Source organism: Bufo gargarizans, chromosome 1 (genome assembly GCF_014858855.1).
Source record: "Bufo gargarizans isolate SCDJY-AF-19 chromosome 1, ASM1485885v1, whole genome shotgun sequence".
Taxonomy (NCBI): Eukaryota; Metazoa; Chordata; class Amphibia; order Anura; family Bufonidae; genus Bufo; species Bufo gargarizans.
Window position 1 is genome coordinate 352603623 of NC_058080.1, and position 20191 is coordinate 352623813.

Sequence of the window (20191 nt, forward strand, 5' to 3'; positions counted from 1 at the left end):
GTGTGTAGACTTTTTATATCCACTGTATCTTCATTCATGTCAAAATGCATGATTTGCTAATGTGTTGCTGATTTAGATGCAGGTCCTGGCACGCAGTGGAGCGAGCACTGTATGAGGGAGGAGACGTACATACCTTGCGATCCTCCCAGCAGCTGCACTCTTGTTCTCTCTGAAAGCCACTGGACCACCGATGACCTCTTGTTACATTCTAATTATAAGACCACTAGTTTTTGTTGGAGGGGCTCATGAAGTATTTACATATTGACAATATTTGGGGTGTTTGCTGAGAACAAAGGAGGTACAGAAGTGGGCAGGATATAATGTCATTTAGGTGATACACTATTGGAATGGGTGGCAGAAGAGTGAGAATACTAGACACTTCGTCTAGACCTGTCAATCAATGGGCTGGGGGGAGCGCCCAAAGAAGATGCACATTAGAATAGAGATGCTCCAAAGCTTCCATGTTCATATCTTCACAACGCTGCTACTTAGAAACCTAACTAAGGTATGGGTTAAATCATCATAAACAACCCTACCGGTATGCCTGGTTTAATAGGGTTGATCTTCCAACAGACAGTGTTAGCAAAACGGCCCCAGTATGTCTTAAGATGGTAGTCTCACACTACTGAGCATGCTGGGTACCAGTGAGAGGCAAAGACTAAGGTTACAAGCGCACGACCGTATGTGTTTTGCGGTCCGCCCCCCAAAAAATGGATGACATCCGTGTGCCAGCCTTTTTTTTTTTTTTTTTTTTTTTTTTTTTTTTGCGGATCCATTGTAACAATGCCTAAAATAGACAAGAGTAGGACATCTTCTATATATTATATTTTTTTTGTGGGGCTACCGAACGGACATTCTGATGTGGACAGCACACGGTGTGCTGTCCGCATTTTTTGCGGACCCATTGAAATGAATGGGTCTGCATTCTATCCGCCCAAAACAATGGAACGGACACTGAAACAAACAACGTTCGTGTGCATGTAGCCTAATACTTCGATCAATGTGCTGCTGTTAGGAGCTGTCCACATCATATTTTTGTCCCGCGTTAACATATACATTGGGGGGGAAAAAGGATACAAAAGCTTAGAATGCTACACGTTTTCATCCTGCGGTGTTTTAAAAAAAAAAAAACAACAATGGATCCGTGTTGTTATAGATGCCACAGTATGACATTCATCTGAATATGTTATGTGTATGCGTTAAGCATAGAACAAAAATGTGATGTAAACAGAGCCTTAGTTCAGTGTATCTGTGCATATGTGTCCTCCTGCAAAGCACTGCCGAATGGACGTGCAAAGGCCCTTACAGAAAAGCAGCAGGGGATACCAGTCCTAGGTAATAATTGCCATATCTGTGAATATATACATTTTCCCCCCAAAAATTGTTGGTAATAGGATTACCGCAGATTAGGTCCAGATTCCCCCCCCCCCCCCCCCCCCCCCCCATTGAAAAGGGTGAAATCCGCACAAGAAAACGCACCAACAATTGACATGCTTCAGATTTCTAAATCCACACAGCGGGTCAATTTCCACATCCAAGAAATAAGCAAAGAGTTCATGAAATTTTCCTAATCTCATACACTTTGCTGGTACAGTATTACAAAAATCAGCGCGAAAAAACTGCACCTGTAATCCTCATCATCTGCAGTTACCCTAAAGTTTTGTGTGACATAAATAACAGATGAATAACCGAAAAGAACTGACATAAAAAAAGCGCACGTTTGGCCAGTCTGGTGGAGACCAGAAACCTCTGGGACTGGTGCTGTGCTGCTGGAACAAGTTTAAGAAGGTGTTTATATATATATATATATATATATATATATATATATATATATATATATATATATATATATATATATATATAATATTTCCCATATAGGTCAGACATTCACTTTAATGGGATATCGTATGTCTATTTCTGATTACTGATGTTTTTTTTTTTTCTTTTTACATAGGGTATAATGTTGGTATATGATATCACCAATGAAAAATCTTTTGACAACATAAAAAACTGGATACGAAATATTGAAGAGGTATGTATGTTAGTACTCATTAGACACATAGGATGAGATCTTCTCATCCCAAGATACTGTTGGATATTGGGTACATTATTAGTATATACCGAGCCAAATAAACGGTGTCTTTCCCCTCTCCATTGTAGACTGTAAGCTCTTGTGGGCAGGGTAGTCTCCCCCTCTTTACCAGTTTGTATGAGTGTTTGTATATTATGTATGTACAGCACCATGAAATTAATGACACTATCAAAAAATAATAATAGTATAGTGAGGTTTTCCATTATAGATGGACCGCACGTTATTCATTATTGTTAAATATCGAAACGTATGCACTAGCAGAAAAGTGTGCGTTAGTGGCCAAGCCTACTTGCAGATGGTGACTTATGCATAGTCTTAAAGCAATTCATGAAAAAAATTCACACTAACTAGAAAGAATGAAAAGAACGCTGATATGCTGTCCCCCTTTTCATGTTTTTCGTTGCAGATAAGCTAATTCTTGGGCTCCACTTCTGCCATCCAAGATAGCTGCACCACTTCTCAGACTTTCTGCTCCACACTGCGTGGATAGCTCAAGGCACCACCTACATGTCCAGCTCTAGGATAGGCCGGCAGTGTTCACCTGAGCAGTGCTGGCCAATCTAGTGACATCAGAAGTGTCATATTGTGCATCTGGTAGTCGGGCAAGTGATGTGGCCATCTTGGATGCCAGAAGAGAAGCAATGGAATTGGTGGATCTGCAGCTGACAAGATGAAAAGGGAGGTGCCATGTAAGAGTACAGTTCATTCCTGTTTCTTTTTTTATAGCATTGGAGGGTTTCCTTAAAGTTTAAATGATAAAATTCAGGTTTGACTGTAATAACCCAAAATATCTCATTCTCTAAACACCAGATAACAAGAGGACACACAGGACAAAAAACATAGCAGAAAAATCTGCTGCAGATTTTGTCACTGGGCAGCTGCAAAAACTTTATCAATTACATGAGGTTTTTCGCTTGGGAATGATTGTGGATTTCACCCTCTCCATTGCAGAGGTTGAAATCTGCGGTGGACACGCTACAGATCTGCACCACAGGTCAGTTTACACTGCAGATTATTTGCACACCGTGTGGATGATATTTCTTAATCTCACTGTATAGTACAACACTGCAGACTTGCCACAATAATATCCCGGTCAGCTAATCTGCACCGTTTGCACCACATATGAACCCAAGGGATTGTCTGTGTAATACTAACAGGTACAACACAGTACAATATACAAGTATTGTAATGTACTTTACCAGTGATCAGAAAGTCCAAAAACTAGCCACTACACCGGGTATGGAGCTGTGTTCCACTATGAAACACATGGGGGGTCACAACCATCACTACACATTTAGCTTAAAAGGGTTTTCCAGGATTTGAATACTGTTGACCTATCCTCCTCCACGGTGGGGATCAGCTGTTTTGAGATGACAGCTGTGCTTGATATTGCATTCACTTCTATGGGGCTGAGCTGCTCCTAGGCCACGTGATCGATGAACGTGTCTTCATTTGGCCTAGGAAAAGCAGACAGAAGGCCGTGATCCTCACAGGAGCACTGCTGCCTTCTCAAACAGCTGATTAGCGGGCTCCCGAGTGTCGGACCCCCACCGATCAGATACTGAGGTTAGGTCATTAGTATAAAACTCTATATAACAAAAAACCTTTAGGCCCCTTTCACACGGGCGAGTTTTCCACGCGGGTGCAATGCGTGAGGTGATTTTTCACACATCATTTGTGCGTCGCGTGAAAATTGCAGCATGCTCTATATTGTGTGTTTTTCACGCAATGCAGGCCACATACAAGTGAATGGGGCTGCGTGAAAATTGCAAGCATCTGCAAGCAAGTGCGGATGCGGTGCGATTTTCATGCATGGTTGCTAGGAGACGATCGAGATGGGGACCCGATCTTTATTATTTTCCCTTTATAACAAGTAAATTAGTGATGGAGGGGTTAAAAAATAAAATAATTAAACTCGCCTCATCCACTTGTTCGCGCTGCCCGACTTCTATTGTTTCTTCTTCTTTGATGACCTGGGAGGAAAAGGACCTTTGGTCACCATGGTGATGGACCATGTGATGGATCATGTGATGAGCACAGTGACGTCACCAAAGGTCCTTTTCCTCCCAGGTCATCAAGAAAGAAGACAAGCCGGGCTGCGCAAACAAGTGCATTTTCCCACGATGCACCTGCATCCTATTAGGCCCTCACACGACGCCCGTGTGAAAGAGGCCTTAATTCCTTGAGATGGGGTAGTTTCTTGGAGACTTCCACTGTACTGGTATGTCCGGAGCGTTGCACTTACGAAATGGTACCCAAACCCTTTCCAGCTAAATCTGAAAAAGACACTTAAAAATTTCATAACTTCATCTCCATTTTCCGTTAATTCCTGTAAAATGGCTAAAGGGTTAGGCCTGGTTAACATCACTGTTTAGCTTTCCGTTATTCTGATCAGTCAGAAGAACAGAAAAAAAAAAAATCCTTTTATATTGAACATCATTTAGCTTCAGTTTGCACTTAAATAATGGATTTGTCTTTTTTGAGCCTTTTTAGATTTGGTTATTTTTGGCAGGAGAAAAAATACTGCATGCAGAACCTTTTCTCAGTCCAAAAATAACTGTTCTCTGATGGAACTGACACAAACGCATCATAACTGATACTCAGAATAACTGATCCCTTTTTTTATTCTTGTTCTTATGGAAAGCTAAACAGTGATGTGAACCCAGCCCTAGCAAACTTCCTAAATGTCTATTAAATAGGGGATGATCTGTGCCTAGGCCACGTGACCGATGACTGTGGCGTCACTGGCTAGGTTAAACAGCAAAAAGGCCACACGGCGCAGTGGCATTAGGGCCTTCTCAAACAGCTGACCTTCTAATTTCAAAAAAAATAAAAAGATGTTTAGCAAATACATAAAGTAGACATATGGCAAATGTAAGTTATTAACTAATTTATGTGGTGTGACTATATGTCTCATAAGGAGAAATTTAAAATTCAGAATTTTTCCAATTATTATTTTTTTCTGTAAAAAGAAACCCAAAACATATTAACCAAAATTGACCACTAACATGATATACAATATGTCATGAAAAGAGCGTTTCAAAGATATTACCATATAAAGTGAATCCTGTCAGATTATATATTTTTTTTTAAATGGGTCAGCGTCCTGAAAGTGCACTCCTTTGGAGAATAGTGTTGGATTTATTTTCTATGTAACAGTTAATGTGTGGTCTTACAGCACGCCTCAGCTGATGTTGAAAAAATGATTCTTGGCAACAAATGTGACGTCAACGAGAAACGGCAAGTTTCTAAGGAGAAAGGGGAGAAGGTAGGAGTGTGTTGTATAAATCTAATACCTCCACATGCAGGACATTAACTACTGTGCGCTTATACAATACTGTAGAGAAAAATATGGTTTCATTTATATTATATTGTAAATCCTGTGTTGCAGAGCGATTGTCCCTTTTATATAGTTATTCCCTTTAAATAAGTGTCCTGCAGCCTATTTCAGAAAAGTTCTGACCACTCTGCCCATCTTCAACTGCAAAGGAGAGCCGATCACAGCTGAAGGAACATGAGGGGTCATTAACCACTTCAGCCCCGCTAGGTGAAACCCCCTTCATGACCAGGACCACTTTTTACACTTCGGCACTACACTCCTTTCACCGTTTATCGCTCGGTCATGCAACTTACCACCCAAATGAATTTTACCTCCTTTTCTTCTCACTAATGGAGCTTTCATTTGGTGGTATTTTATTGCTGCTGACATTTTTACTTTTTTTGTTATTAATCAAAATGTAACGATTTTTTTTGCAAAAAAATGACATTTTTCACTTTCAGCTGTGAAATTTTGCAAAAAAAAACGACATCCATATATAAATTTTTCGCTAAATTTATAGTTCTACATGTCTTTGATAAAAAAAAAATGTTTGGGCAAAAAAAAAATGGTTTGGGTAAAAGTTATAGCATTTACAAACTATGGTACAAAAATGTGAATTTCCGCTTTTTGAAACGGCTCTGATTTTCTGAGCACCTGTCATGTTTCCTGAGGTTCTACAATGCCCAAACAGTAGAAAACCCCCACAAATGACCCCATTTCGGAAAGTAGACACCCTAAGGTATTCGCTGATGGGCATAGTGAGTTCATAGAAGTTTTTATTTTTTGTCACAAGTTAGCGGAAAATGATGATGATTTATTTTTTTTATTTTTTTCTTACAAAGTCTCATATTCCACTAACTTGCGACAAAAAATAAAAAATTCTAGGAACTCACCATGCCCCTCACAGAATACCTTGGGGTGTCTTCTTTCCAAAATGGGGTCACTTGTGGGGTAGTTATACTGCCCTGGCAATTTAGGGGCCCAAATGTGTGAGAAGAACTTTGCAATCAAAATGTGTAAGAAATGACCGGTGAAATCCGAAAGGTGCACTTTGGAATATGCGCCCCTTTGCCCACCTTGGCAGCAAAAAAGTGTCACACATGTGGTATCGCCGTACTCAGGAGAAGTTGGGGAATGTGTTTTGGGGTGTCATTTTACATATACCCATGCTGGGTGAGAGAAATATCTTGGCAAAAGACAACTTTTCCCATTTTTTTATACAAAGTTGGCATTTGACCAAGATATTTTTCTCACCCAGCATGGGTATATGTAAAATGACACCCCAAAACACATTCCCCAACTTCTCCTGAGTACGGCGATACCAGATGTGTCACACTTTTTTGCTGCCAAGGTGGGCAAAGGGGCACATATTCCAAAGTGCACCTTTCAGATTTTGCAGGGCATTTTTTACACATTTTGATTGCAAGGTACTTCTCACACATATGGGCCCCTAAATTGCCAAGGCAGTATAACTACGCCACAAGTGACCCCATTTTGGAAAGAAGACACCCTAAGGTATTCCGTGAGGGGCACTGCGAGTTCCTAGAATTTTTTATTTTTTGTCACAAGTTAGCGGAAAATGATGATTTTTTTTTTTTTCTCTTTTTTCCTTACAAAGTCTCATATTCCACTAACTTGCGACAAAAAATAAAAAATTCTAGGAACTCGCCATGCCCCTCACGGAATACCTTGGGGTGTCTTCTTTCCAAAATGGGGTCACTTGTGGCGTAGTTATACTGCCCTGGCAATTTAGGGGCCCATATGTGTGAGAAGTACTTTGCAATCAAAATCTGTAAAAAATGACCGGTGAAATACGAAAGTTGCACTTTGGAATATGCGCCCCTTTGCCCACCTTGGCATCAAAAAAGTGTCACACATCTGGTATCGCCGTACTCAGGAGAAGTTGGGGAATGTGTTTTGGGGTGTCATTTTACATATACCCATGCTGGGTGAGAAAAATATCTTGGTCAAATGCCAACTTTGTATAAAAAAATGGGAAAAGTTGTCTTTTGCCAAGATATTTCTCTCACCCAGCATAGGTATATGTAAAATGACACCCCAAAACACATTCCCCAACTTCTCCTGAGTACGGCGATACCAGATGTGTCACAGTTTTCGCTGCCAAGGTGGGCAAAGGGGCACATATTCCAAAGTGCACCTTTCGGATTTTGCAGGCCATTTTTTACACATTTTGATTGCAAAGTTCTTCTCACACATATGGGCCCCTAAATTGCCAGGGCAGTATAACTACGCCACAAGTGACCCCATTTTGGAAAGAAGACACCCCAAGGTATTCCGTGAGGGGCACTGCGAGTTCCTAGAATTTTTTTTTTTTTGTCACAAGTTAGCGGAAAATGATGATGTTTTTTTTTTTGGTTTTTTTTCTTACAAAGTCTCATATTCCACTAACTTGCGACAAAAAATAAAAAATTCTAGGAACTCGCCATGCCCCTCACGGAATACCTTGGGGTGTCTTCTTTCCAAAATTGGGTCACTTGTGGGGTAGTTATACTGCCCTGGCAATTTAGGGGCCCATATGCGTGAGAAGTACTTTGCAATCAAAATGTGTAAAAAATGGCCTGCAAAATCCGAAAGGTGCACTTTGGAATATGCGCCCCTTTGCCCACCTTGGCATCAAAAAAGTGTCACACATCTGGTATCGCCGTGCTCAGGAGAAGTTGGGGAATGTGTTTTGGGGTGCCATTTTACATATACCCATGCTGGGTGAGAGAAATATGTTGGCAAACGACAACTTTTCCCATTTTTTTATACAAAGTTGGCATTTGACCAAGATATTTTTCTCACCCAGCATGGGTATATGTAAAATGACACCCCAAAACACATTCCCCAACTTCTTCTGAGTACGGCGATACCAGATGTGTCACACTTTTTTGCAGCCTAGATGCGCAAAGGTGCCCAAATTCCTTTTAGGAGGGCATTTTTAGACATTTGGATCCCAGACTTCTTCTCACGCTTTAGGGCCCCTAAAAAGCCAGGGCAGTATAAATACCCCACATGTGACCCCACTTTGGAAAGAAGACACCCCAAGGTATCCAATGAGGGGCCTGGCAAGTTCATAGAATTTTTTTTTTTTTCGCATAAGTTAGCGGAAATTGATTTTTTTTTGTTTTTTCTCACAAAGTCTCACTTTCCGCTAACTTAGGACAAAAATTTCAATCTTTCATGGACTCAATATGCCCCTCAGCAAATACCTTGGGGTGTCTTCTTTCCAAAATGGGGTCAGTTGTGGGGTGTTTGTACTGCCCTGGCATTTGAGGGTCTCCGCAATCATTACATGTATGGCCAGCATTAGGAGTTTCTGCTATTCTCCTTATATTGAGCATACAGGTAATGAGATTTTTTTTTCCGTTCAGCCTCTGGGCTGAAAGAAAAAAATGAACGGCACAGATTTCTTCATTCGCATCGATCAATGTGGATGAAAAAATCTCTGCCAAAAAAAAAAAATGGAGGGGAAAGGCGTCTGCCAGGACATAGGAGCTCCGCCCTACATCCATACCCACTTAGCTCGTATGCCCTGGCAAACCAGATTTCTCCATTCGCATCAATCGATGTGGATGAATAAATCATTGCCGGGATTTTTTTTTATATATATATATATATATATATATATATATATATATATATATATATACAAAGTGCTTGCCAAAGCATAGGAACGCCGCCTCCTCCTCAGCTCGTATGCCTCGGCAAACGTATCTGTCACTGCAGAGGAGAAAATCCCGTTTTGCAGCGCCGCATACACCGACTTGCATGTAATCTGACAGCAGCGCAATGCTTCTGTCAGAATGCACATCGGTGCTGCAGCTAGTAGATCGGTTGGTCCACCTGGAAGGTAAAAAGACAAAAAAAAAAAAAAAAAAAAAAAAAAAACCAGGCCACAACGCAATAATTTTATTAACTTTGGAACAGAACATGTAACTTTAACTTTTGGAACTAAACATTAACCTGTTTGCTTACCTGTTTTTTTTTTTTTTTGTTTGTTTTTTTGTTTTTTTACCTTTATAGAACAAACCTCTCCTTCCCCATGGGTCAATGTGCAAAGCGCAAATCGCCCAAAGATGTGGCGAAGTGCGTTATGCACTTTGTCCCATGTGAAAGGAGACGTTTGCAGCAGCTGTGAGTGAATGGGCCCTAATAGCCCTGTGTGCCTATCCTGGTGAGATGATCCCTATGCTAATAGTGTACCTGTGAGTGGTACTTCCGGAAACACTCTCCAAAGCATAGGGCAGGGTGGTCGGGACAGTCAGGACAGAAATAGCGGGTGTCACGCCTTATTCCACTCCTGCTACAGACACGACATTTTTTTCGGGGTGGCGGTCGGTTTGAGGTACCAGCAACGACACTGGGGAAGTGTCGCTCGTGTAGACGGCTAACTACACTGGTGGATGGGGCCACGGAACCTCCTGGATACAGGAGGTTCGCGATGATCTCTTCCTGAAATTTGAGGAAGGATCCAGTTCTCCCAGCCTTACTGTAGAGAACAAAACTATTGTACAGAGCCAATTGAATTAAATATACAGACACCTTCTTATACCAGCGTCTGGTGCGTCGGGAAACTAAATACGGAGCCAACATCTGGTCATTGAAGTCGACCCCTCCCATGTGGAGGTTATAGTCGTGGACTGAGAGGGGCTTTTCAATGACACGGGTTGCTCGCTCAATTTGGATTGTCGTGTCTGCGTGAATGGAGGAGAGCATGTAAACGTCACGCTTGTCTCTCCATTTCACCGCGAGCAGTTCTTCGTTACACAGTGCGGCCCTCTGCCCCCTTGCAAGACGGGTGGTAACGAGCCGTTGGGGGAAGCCCGCGCGACTAGTTCGCGCGGTACCACAGGCGCCAATCCGTTCTAGAAACAAATGCCTAAAGAGGGCCACACTTGTGTAAAAATTGTCCACATAAAGATGGTACCCCTTGCCGAATAAGGGTGACACCAAGTCCCAAACTGTCTTCCCACTGCTCCCCAGGTAGTCAGGGCAACCGACCGGCTCCAGGGTCTGATCTTTTCCCTCATAGACCCGAAATTTGTGGGTATAGCCTGTGGCCCTTTCACAGAGCTTATACAATTTGACCCCATACCGGGCGCGCTTGCTTGGGATGTATTGTTTGAAGCCAAGGCGCCCGGTAAAATGTATTAGGGACTCGTCTATGCAGATGTTTTGCTCTGGGGTATAAATATCTGCAAATTTCTGGTTGAAATGGTCTATGAGGGGCCGAATTTTGTGGAGCCGGTCAAAAGCAGGGTGGCCTCTGGGACGAGAGGTGCTGTTGTCACTAAAGTGCAGGAAACGCAGGATGGTCTCAAATCGTGTCCTGGACATAGCAGCAGAGAACATGGGCATGTGATGAATCGGGTTCGTGGACCAATATGACCGCAATTCATGTTTTTTTGTCAGGCCCATGTTGAGGAGGAGGCCCAGAAAAGTTTTAATTTCGGAAACTTGGACTGGTTTCCACCGGAAAGACTGGGCATAAGAGCTTCCCGGGTTAGCGGTTATAAATTGTGTGGCATATCTGTTTGTTTCGGCCACAACTAAGTCTAAAAGCTCCGCAGTCAAGAACAGCTCAAAAAATCCCAGGGCCGAACCGATCTGAGCCGTCTCAACCCGAACTCCAGACTGGGCAGTGAAAGGGAAAACTACGGGTGCGGCGGAAGTTGGGGACTGCCAATCAGGGTTTGCCAGCACCTCTGGGATTCTAGGGGCTCTACGGGCACGTCTTTGCGGTGGCTGCGACGGGGTCACTACTGCACGTGCCACCGTACCAGCTTCAACTGCCCTTCTGGTGCTCGCTACTTCACCAGGTTGTACGGCAGTGCTGGTACTAGGTCCAGGAAGGGCTGGGCTGCTGGTGTATGCCTCACCACGTAATCCGACAGCACCAGCCCCACTCTGCTGCTCTTGAAGCGGATCCTGCGCAACCTGCGGTCTAGCGACACGGGGCCGGGTACGCCTGGTGCTATCAGGGACCTCAACCTCCTCGTCCGAACTTTGGGTCAGAGAGCCACTGCTTTCTACAGGTTCGTATTCTGACCCGCTGGATTCATCAGATGAGGGTTCCCACTCCTCATCCGACTGGGTCAGAAGCCTGTAGGCCTCTTCAGAAGAATACCCCTGTTAGACATGTGGGCAACTAAATTTCGGGGTATTCCCTGAGACTACCCAAGAAAAAAAAAAGCAAGCCTGTCTTACAAAGGGGAGCCTAGCGAAGTACCGGAGGCCGCTGCGGTTGATAAAAAATATCAAAACTGATTTTTTTATCGCCGCAGTGCGTGTAAAGTGAATGTGCAGTGATCAAAAAATAATAATTTTTTTGTCACTGCGGTGGGGCGGGCGTGGGCAAACGCACGTGTGGGCGACCGATCAGGCCTGATCGGGCAAACACTGCGTTTTGGGTGGAGGGCGAACTAAAGTGACACTAGTACTATTATAGATCTGACCGTGATCAGTTTTGATCACTTTCAGATACTATAAAAGTACAAATGCTGATTAGCGATACGCTAATCAGCGAATAACGGACTGCGGTGCGGTGGGCTGGGCGCTAACTGATCGCTAACTACCTAACCAAGGGACCTAAACTATACCTAAAACCTAACGGTCAATAACAGTGAAAAAAAAAAAAGTGACAGTTTGCACTGATCACTTTTTTTCCTTTTCACTAGTGATTGACAGGGTGATCAAAGGGTTAATTGGGTGCTGGGAGGTGATCTGGGGGCTAAGTGTACTGTAGTGGGTACTCACAGTAATGATGTGCTCCTCTGCTCCTCTCCTGGAACCAACCGACCAAAAGAAGGAGCAGAGGAGCACAGCAGCCATATAACCCCATCATATTTACTAATATGATGTGTTATCTGGCTGCTGATTCGTTTTTTTGAAAATCATCAACCTGCCAGCCAATGATCGTGGCCGGCAGGTTGATGACGAAGTTCTTCTTTGAATTTTGCCGGCCCGCGATGCGCATGCGCGGGCCGGCATACCCGGAAATCTCGCGTCTCGCGAGAGGACGCACCGGCGCGTCCACCCAGAACAGCACGACCGCCGCGAAGACGCAATCCTGCGTACGGCGGTCGTGAGGTGGTTAATTATACTGAAATATAGCTATATTTCAGGCGCAGAAGGCAGCACGGTTAGTTTTGCCACCATCTGCAACTTCTCCCCGTTCATGCCAGGTCTAAAATTGTGGTCGGGGAAGGGGATGGGCCTGGAGGCCCAACTCATTCATCATTTTCTACGCCTGGTTTTGGCGTAGAAAATGGTCTGAATGTAAGACAGGAAGGAAGGTGGCTTACATTTAGAACTAGCTGAGGGGTTTAATTAGGATGGTCGTCTAAAATGCCGGTCTTAATAAATGACCCCCATGGTGCTTGACTCTGGTAGGGATCTCCGTACCTGGTCCCCTCCCCATTAAAACTTCTGACATATCAGAAATTACAGTTACTCTTTAAAAGATGGTGCAATAAATCAGATACATCATTATACTATAGATGAAAAATGATATATTTGCAAAATAATTAGAACAGTGTTGGTTATGAATCGTTTATTGGTCTCTGTACTTTCAACAAACTTTGCATAAATTAGTAGTACACGTGAATATAAGAAACTTTATAATATATCTGAGCAGATAAAAATGCCATTTCCTCTTTCTAGCAGCATTCTTCCTCTCCATAGACGTCTACAAGCAGCATGTAATCTCATCCTTCAGTGAGCTGCCAGTTCACATAGGGAATAGAGACCTAGAGGGCAACCTGGGTGGTACACACAACGTCAATTAGATTAGGGCCCATTTCTTCACACTTGATGTCATATTGGTTAGAAAACATAATTGTAGTGACACTAGAAATCCTAAATAGTTAATATAAACCTGGATGGCAGTCACAGCATTCTATTAACTAATATCTATATAGTTTCCGTTGGGGGGCATCATTAGTGTTATCTAACTGGTTAACCATATGTTTTTGTTTTGTTTTTTTAGTTGGCCCTTGAGTATGGAATCAAATTCATGGAGACAAGTGCAAAGGCAAATATCAATGTGGAAAATGTAAGTAAATATGCTTTCCTTCACCTGTAGTGCGATTTCCCCCCCCCTCCCTTATTTTGCAGAAAGGAAGAAGGAAGTAAGTTGCATGTAAATGACTTCAGCCTTTGTTACATTTACTGTAGATCACCTACGCACAAGCCTATAAAGGAAAAGCATGCTACAATGAATGGCTCAGCCAGTGCTGAGTGCATGGCAACACTACTATTATGGTTTTTAGGCTAGTGCTTCATACAAACATGCAAGCAAAGACTTATTTTGTATTGTAAATTGAATGTTGGAAGGCGGTTATATTGTTTGAAAACTAGGTTAGAAGCCTGGTTATGGTGCTGCTGGTACACATTAGGTCTTAGAGTGGTATGTCTTTCTCTATGGCCTTATGCACCTGTATTTCTCCCCAGTGGACTATCCATTTTTAAAGAGGATCTGTCACCTTTCCTGACACGTCTTTTTAGTAAATAATTGTATACCACAGAAAATCACAATGCTGTAGCATCTTTTCTTATGACTCTATGTTGTGACGTTCCTCTATTACTAGAAGCTTTTTAATACATTTTGCCAACTGGGTGTTGCCATTTGGGAAGGTGTCTCTGCATATTTTCACTGTATAGTGAGTAGCAGCACTGACGGGCCATAGGGCTTGTTTTTTGCAGACGAGCTGTAGTTTGTACCATTTTGGAGTACATACAACTTTTTTGAACACTTTTTTTTATTCAGTTATATTTCTTATATATGTAAAACTGGGAAAGGGGTGATCTGAAGTTTATTTTTATTTATTTTTTATTTTTTTTATTGTAATTTTAGTGTAGCGTACTGTTGCAGTCTGTGAGATTCTTACTGAGTTCCTGTTAAGCCCTGCTGCAGATATACTGTGACAGGACTGAGAGCCTTCACAATGCTCAGGGCTGCCATTAGAACAGATTAGAACCCCACAATTTTGTCTCCAGGCGTTCAATAAGAGGATAGAGGGAACCCCCTCCCTCTGTTTAACTGCCCATATGCCATAGTCAATAGCAAGCCATTAACCATTTCATGTCTGGGCCTAAAAAAAGGCCTGAATATCCTTGCAATTTTTCGTGATTTTGTGCACGTAGTGGTTTAGTTACCCTAACTTTTTTATTTGTTTGGGGTAAGTGATATTTGTTTTGTGATCTGAGGCTGGGGGGCTGTTGAAACGTGGCTGGGGGGCCTGTTGAAACGTGGCTGTGAGCTGATCAAACATGGCTAGGGGCAAATGTGTCTGGGGGTTATGAGATATAGCAGGGGGCTGGTATGAGGCATGGGGTCTCATCTGAAGTCTGAATGGGGGGGGAGTCTTCTTTATATTGGGCTCTGATCTGAGGCCTGATTGAGGGTCTTATTAACATTGGGGTCTGATTGGTGGTCTGACCTGAGGTCTAATTAAAAATTATTTTTTCCTCCTCTAAAACCCATGGTGCGTCTTACGGGGCGAAAAATACGGTATAGCTTTTTATTTAATGGACACAAAAATAAATTATTGCAATGGGTTCTCTATTTTGTGACGATCGTTTTGATATATGACATGTATAAGCTTGAGTGAAAGGGGCAACTACGGTTTCCGTTAGCGATGGCATTTTTTTATATATTTTTATTTATTTATTTTTTGCTTATATTTTTGCAACATAATATGTCCCCCAGGAGGTCAATAAAGGACCCCTTGAGTACACTGACCTTTTTTTTCACTGTTTCCACTGTAACTAGGGCATCCACAGGAGTCCCAGTTATAAGGGAAAACAGCCCCCTATGGGGACATTACACACAGGCAGGGCTGATCAGGGTCTCATGTGGTTCCTGCAACTCTGCTCCTGCCCCAGACACCCCCGGCAGTCACGTAACTGCCGGGACTAAGACGGAAGAAGCGGCTGCTTCCTGCTCTCCCTCCCTGCACTCCTGCACTCCTGCCGCCACTGGAGAAGGCAAGAGCGGTAATAAACCGCTCCTGTCTTCTCCTCAGGATCCGGCTGTGTCTCGTAGCCAGGACCTGACCTGCTCCTGCAAAGAGTACAGCGCTGGGATTAAAGGGCTGCCTGACCGTTTATATTTGTACTATCTGAATGGGGTATGTGCAGATAGGACATATATAGCCAGTGGGCAGTCGAGAAAGGGTTAAATGACCTGGATCTGAGTTATTTTCAATCTTGTTCATTGTGGCCAGGTTTCAGCTGTATTATGTAATGTGTATGTCATGGGGCCATGCACACATCTGTTTTTAAATGGATCCGTGTTCCTAAACTGAGAACCTCACTGCAAATCCTATTCTGTCTGTTTTTGTGTTTGAGAGTAGCCTTTTCTATTGATGGAAGTGAGGAAGAAAATGGAATGCATGTGGATGATGTTTCCTCATTGTCCTCGGCAGCACCTATGCCTATGGAGCAGGATATAGTAAAGTAGCACACAAACGGTTAACCTCTGTAAAAACCCCACCCATCCACAGAACGGTGTGACATTTTTTATTCTGTCCTACATGGACAGTGTCACATTCGGGTGTGGGAGCAAAACACCATACCGAACATAGGAGGGAAAGGGTGAGGGAATAAGGCCTGGAAACTAGGGAAAGGAGATGGTCATCTCCTAGTAAAACCCTAATCAAAGTACTGTTATGAAGAAGGATTGCGCTGCAGGAGAAAATTCTTTTGTATAAAAATGAAAATAAAAATAAAAAATAAAATAAAAAGTTCCTTTAGTAGATCTTCAATCAACGTGGTCACAAGCCAACCTCACAAAATAACACTGGTATGGAAATCTGTTCTGAAATGAAAAAGCGCACTATGGTGTAGCAAATTCCAAAAAATTAGCGCACCTGCGAATAGATTATACTCACAGGATTTCTTGCGAGTAAATGCGTATAGGAATAGATGGTATCTTCGGTAGAACTCTGTTAAAGAAAGAGGACTATAGTGTAGCATGTAATTACACTTAAAACGCTTGCTGTAAAGTTGTACTCACAGGATGTCCCTTATGAGATGCATGGAAGGGATCTGTGCAATCTTCACAGGCAGCTGGGCGGGTGGAGCAGGCAAGGATCAAGACACTCGAGCAGGAAAATCCCAAATATCGATCCGACGAGTGCTCGAGTGTCTTGATCCTTGCCTGCTCCACCCGCTCAGGCCTTAATACAAATTACAGGGAAACGCAAACACAAAATAACCCCAAAAAATTACAAAAGGGAAAGAAAACGCTTAACTTCAAGTGGCTATGACCGCACCAGGAACTAAGCCGAGATCCACACACCAGCTATGCACAACTCCAAAAGAAGCTATAAACCGCATAGCATAGTGGTAGAAACAACAACAATAAATAGAGAAGGTTAAATTACCATAATAGCCACACCTGGGGAAAGAAGGTGTGGCAAGCACCAGAAACAACACAGATGTAATTTCCTCCAAACAAAAAACATGTCATATCAAGCCACGTGTTGCCAGTCTCACCGATCGCCTGCCACCTGTTGCGGGAATGTCTGTGACAGACAGAAACCCTTTGCAGAATTAAAATTAAATCTCGTGCACCCTAGCTCCTCAACTTCGGATTCTGAGATACAAGCTTCTTTTGTATGTTCAAGTTCAAACTCAGAGGAGAAATCTGAAGATTTAATTATTTTTAAAACTGCTGTTAATAAAATTATTCGAGAAAGGAACAAAACAAGAACTGATCTTCGCACATGCTTCGATTCTGTCGGCTAGAGAAAAAGGTATCGGAATCCTGAGGTGCTCTGCCTTAAGTAGATCTTGCAGAGTGGCAGCTTGCCAGAATTCGCTGTATGCAGCCTAGACAGATAGGGCCATACACTGCCGGAGCCCATTGACTGTAATGGAATTCGGCAGGGATTTGTTCAGTTTCTGGTATGAGCGCTGGGTTTCAGTTGAACAATGGTGCAAAAAGTTAAATGACACCAACCAGTTGCAGACAAAATCCATTTAATCTTTGACCAAGAATGAATTCTGATGCGTTCAAATACTGCTGTGGGTGCCAGATTGAATCTTTTACACAATATGGTAAACCTCGATCACCGATCGTTCAGTCCTTAGCTTCATTCAGCATGGTTATCATATCCTAGAATTCGCCTCCCTTCCTCTGTCAAGGTATATCGTCACTCCAGACAAAAGTTTGCAGATTGCTTCCCTGTTGGACAAAGTTCTTCTCAAAGGAGTTCTAGAGCCAATGCCCGTCCGCTTTCCAGTCCCTAACCCAGATGTAAACTGCTGAGTCCTTGCTGAAAAACTCCTTCAGAATGGATACTCTGAGGGCAGTTGCAGCTATTTTTCAAAGAGGCAAAATGATGACAAAATGAAACTTGAAAGACGCTTCTTTTTCTTATACCTGTTCATCCAGATAATAGAAAATTCCTCCGAATTGCTCATCTTCACAGAGGACATGTTAGTCATCTTTACTATTACACCTATTTGGTCTTACCTTGACCCCTTTGGTGTTTACAAAGACAGCTTGGCAGTCTTGGTGGCTCTTCTTTGCTCCAAAGGGATTTATGTAAATCCCTATCTAGATATAGTCTGACCTCGAGAGTCCTTTGCTCCCCACAAACACATCCTGACAACAACCGACACCTTGGCTTATTGGTGGGAAGTCCCTTGTCAGTGCCAGTGGGTTCAGGGATCCAGTGGGTTCAGGGATCCTGATCTCGAGAAGAGAAACGTCTCTCATGCGAGAACTCGCAGCCATAAGATTTTTCACTTTAAAGATGCATTGAAGGGAATGTATGTCAATCAGACAAAGTGATCCTGTCTTGTACATAAACAAAGGGGCACCAAGAGTTCCCAGAAGTCGCAGCTGGAATGTGCCCTGATTATGAAGCGTGTGTATATCAAAGTAGCAGGAATATTGTCTGTTCATATAAGAGGAGTACCAGGAGAATGAGAACTAAATCCCAAGATATTTCAGAACCTTGTCAGCAGATGGGACCCATAGATCTAATGGCAACCAGACTGAATTCTGAACTTCCACAGTTTTACTCACTGTTCAAGACAGACCATCTGAAAGCCCTGAATGCCTTTCTTTAACAGCCCGGACCCGCAGGAGTGCAAATCCAGGCTGTTTAACCCCTTACATGCTGCCAAGAATGGCGCTCGCCGCATGTAAGCAGTGACAGAGGGAGCGGACTCCCTCTGTCTCCCATCAGCACCCCGCAAATGCATTTGTGGGTTGCCAATCTGTGTATAGGCTGGCTATGGCCTGGTGTAAGCCCCAAACTTGACTTGGGTGTCCCCCAGCATGCTACACCTCTCTGGCACAGCCTGCGGATCAATGTCAAAATAGCACTGACATTAAAATGCAATGCATTATAGGGATAAGTACATTGTATTTTATAAGCAATCAAACATTTTCCTGTTATACGCTTTTCAATAAGAGAACAATAGAGGTTTACTCCCAAAGGACTTCTGAGTTCAGATCATCTGACAGACTTTGTCCAGTACTTTGGCCCTAGGAAAGGTCAAGGCAGTCCTTTTTTTACAAGGTTTGTTTCACATATGCTTGTTTCATATATGTACAGCAGTATTTGTCCGGTCGCTCCTCAGCATATTTGCTAGGTTGTGACTGGATCTCTGCCATACCCCATTTTAGTGAATGGGACTGAATGGAATTCCAGCAGCGCACGGTTGCTCCCAGAGGGGAGAGAGCTTTACCTCAAAGGATAATAAAAGAGAGGTTTACCTCAAAAGAATTCCAAATTCAGATCATCTGAGTCTTTGTCCAGTACTTTGGCCCTAGGAAAGGTCAAGACAGTCCTTTATGCTCAATTGATTATGTGCTGCTTTACTGTGTTCCGTACCATAGGAATAGATGGAAAAAAAAAACTAGGTGTTGCTTCAGACTTGAGGAAAAGGAGATTTCGGGCAAGGAAATTTCACTCTTTTCAAGGATGTTTTTTATTTTTTTGCAGACAAAATAAGAGAAATGACTGCATGAGGCCTGTACAAGAGCGCTGCTTCTCATCTGGGACGTTATTGTCTTCCACTAGGGGGCACAAGTGAACAAAAATTGATGGTACCATAATACTACTTTTAGGCCTCCTGCACACAAGCACTATTAGTGGTTGTCTGCTTTTTTTCTACTAATGACCTATCCTCAGGATTGGTCATAAATATCCGTTTTTCACTCCATTTTTGCTTAAGTTTTTGTCATCAATTGTCATCATCTCCTAACAACCATCAGTGAAAAATGAACTGCCCCTGAGTGCTTGGTGTGACTATACTCTTGTATATACCTAATTAAATGCTGCCCACATTGATTTAACCCATTATTATAAAATACAAACATACTGGCTCTCGCTCCCATTTTGGCTTGGAATCGTACTTTTTGTGTAATAATTAGTCATTACAATATGAAAATTTAGGATAAACTAATAGCAGACACTGCCAGTATACAAGACATGTTTCGGCATCCTCAGTGGTCCCTGCACCATATCTGACACTAATTGCTGGCACTACCTCTTGCATATTCAAGTCCCCTAAGAGAAATTTAAAAATGTGAAAAAAGTTAAGTAAAGTAAAGCCCCAATGTGAATAAGACACCCTATTCAGACCTCAGATTAGACCACCAATTTGAACGACCCCCATTCAGACCTTAGATCAGACCTCCAATGTGAACTACTCTCAGTTTAGATCCCCATGCTCAGAGCAGACAAAAAAATAAATAAAAATCTACTTACCTCTCCTGCTCCGTACAACACCGTCGGCCCTGAGATCCAATGCTC

The 20191-nt window shown here is 42.7% G+C and overlaps 1 protein-coding gene across 2 annotated transcripts in view; it reads left to right on the forward strand.

Moving 5' to 3' along the window:
* The window catches only part of RAB8A (RAB8A, member RAS oncogene family), a 55438-nt gene that overhangs the window by 20600 nt on the left and 14647 nt on the right, over nt 1–20191 (forward strand). For both annotated transcript variants that reach the window (XR_006386822.1, XM_044268828.1), the window contains exons 4-6: nt 1955–2032; nt 5271–5360; nt 13402–13467. Coding sequence is in view for 1 of the 2 variants with exons in the window: in XM_044268828.1 (XP_044124763.1) it covers nt 1955–2032; nt 5271–5360; nt 13402–13467 (234 nt within the window). In the remaining variant the exon portion in view is untranslated. The remainder of the gene's footprint in view (nt 1–1954; nt 2033–5270; nt 5361–13401; nt 13468–20191) is intronic.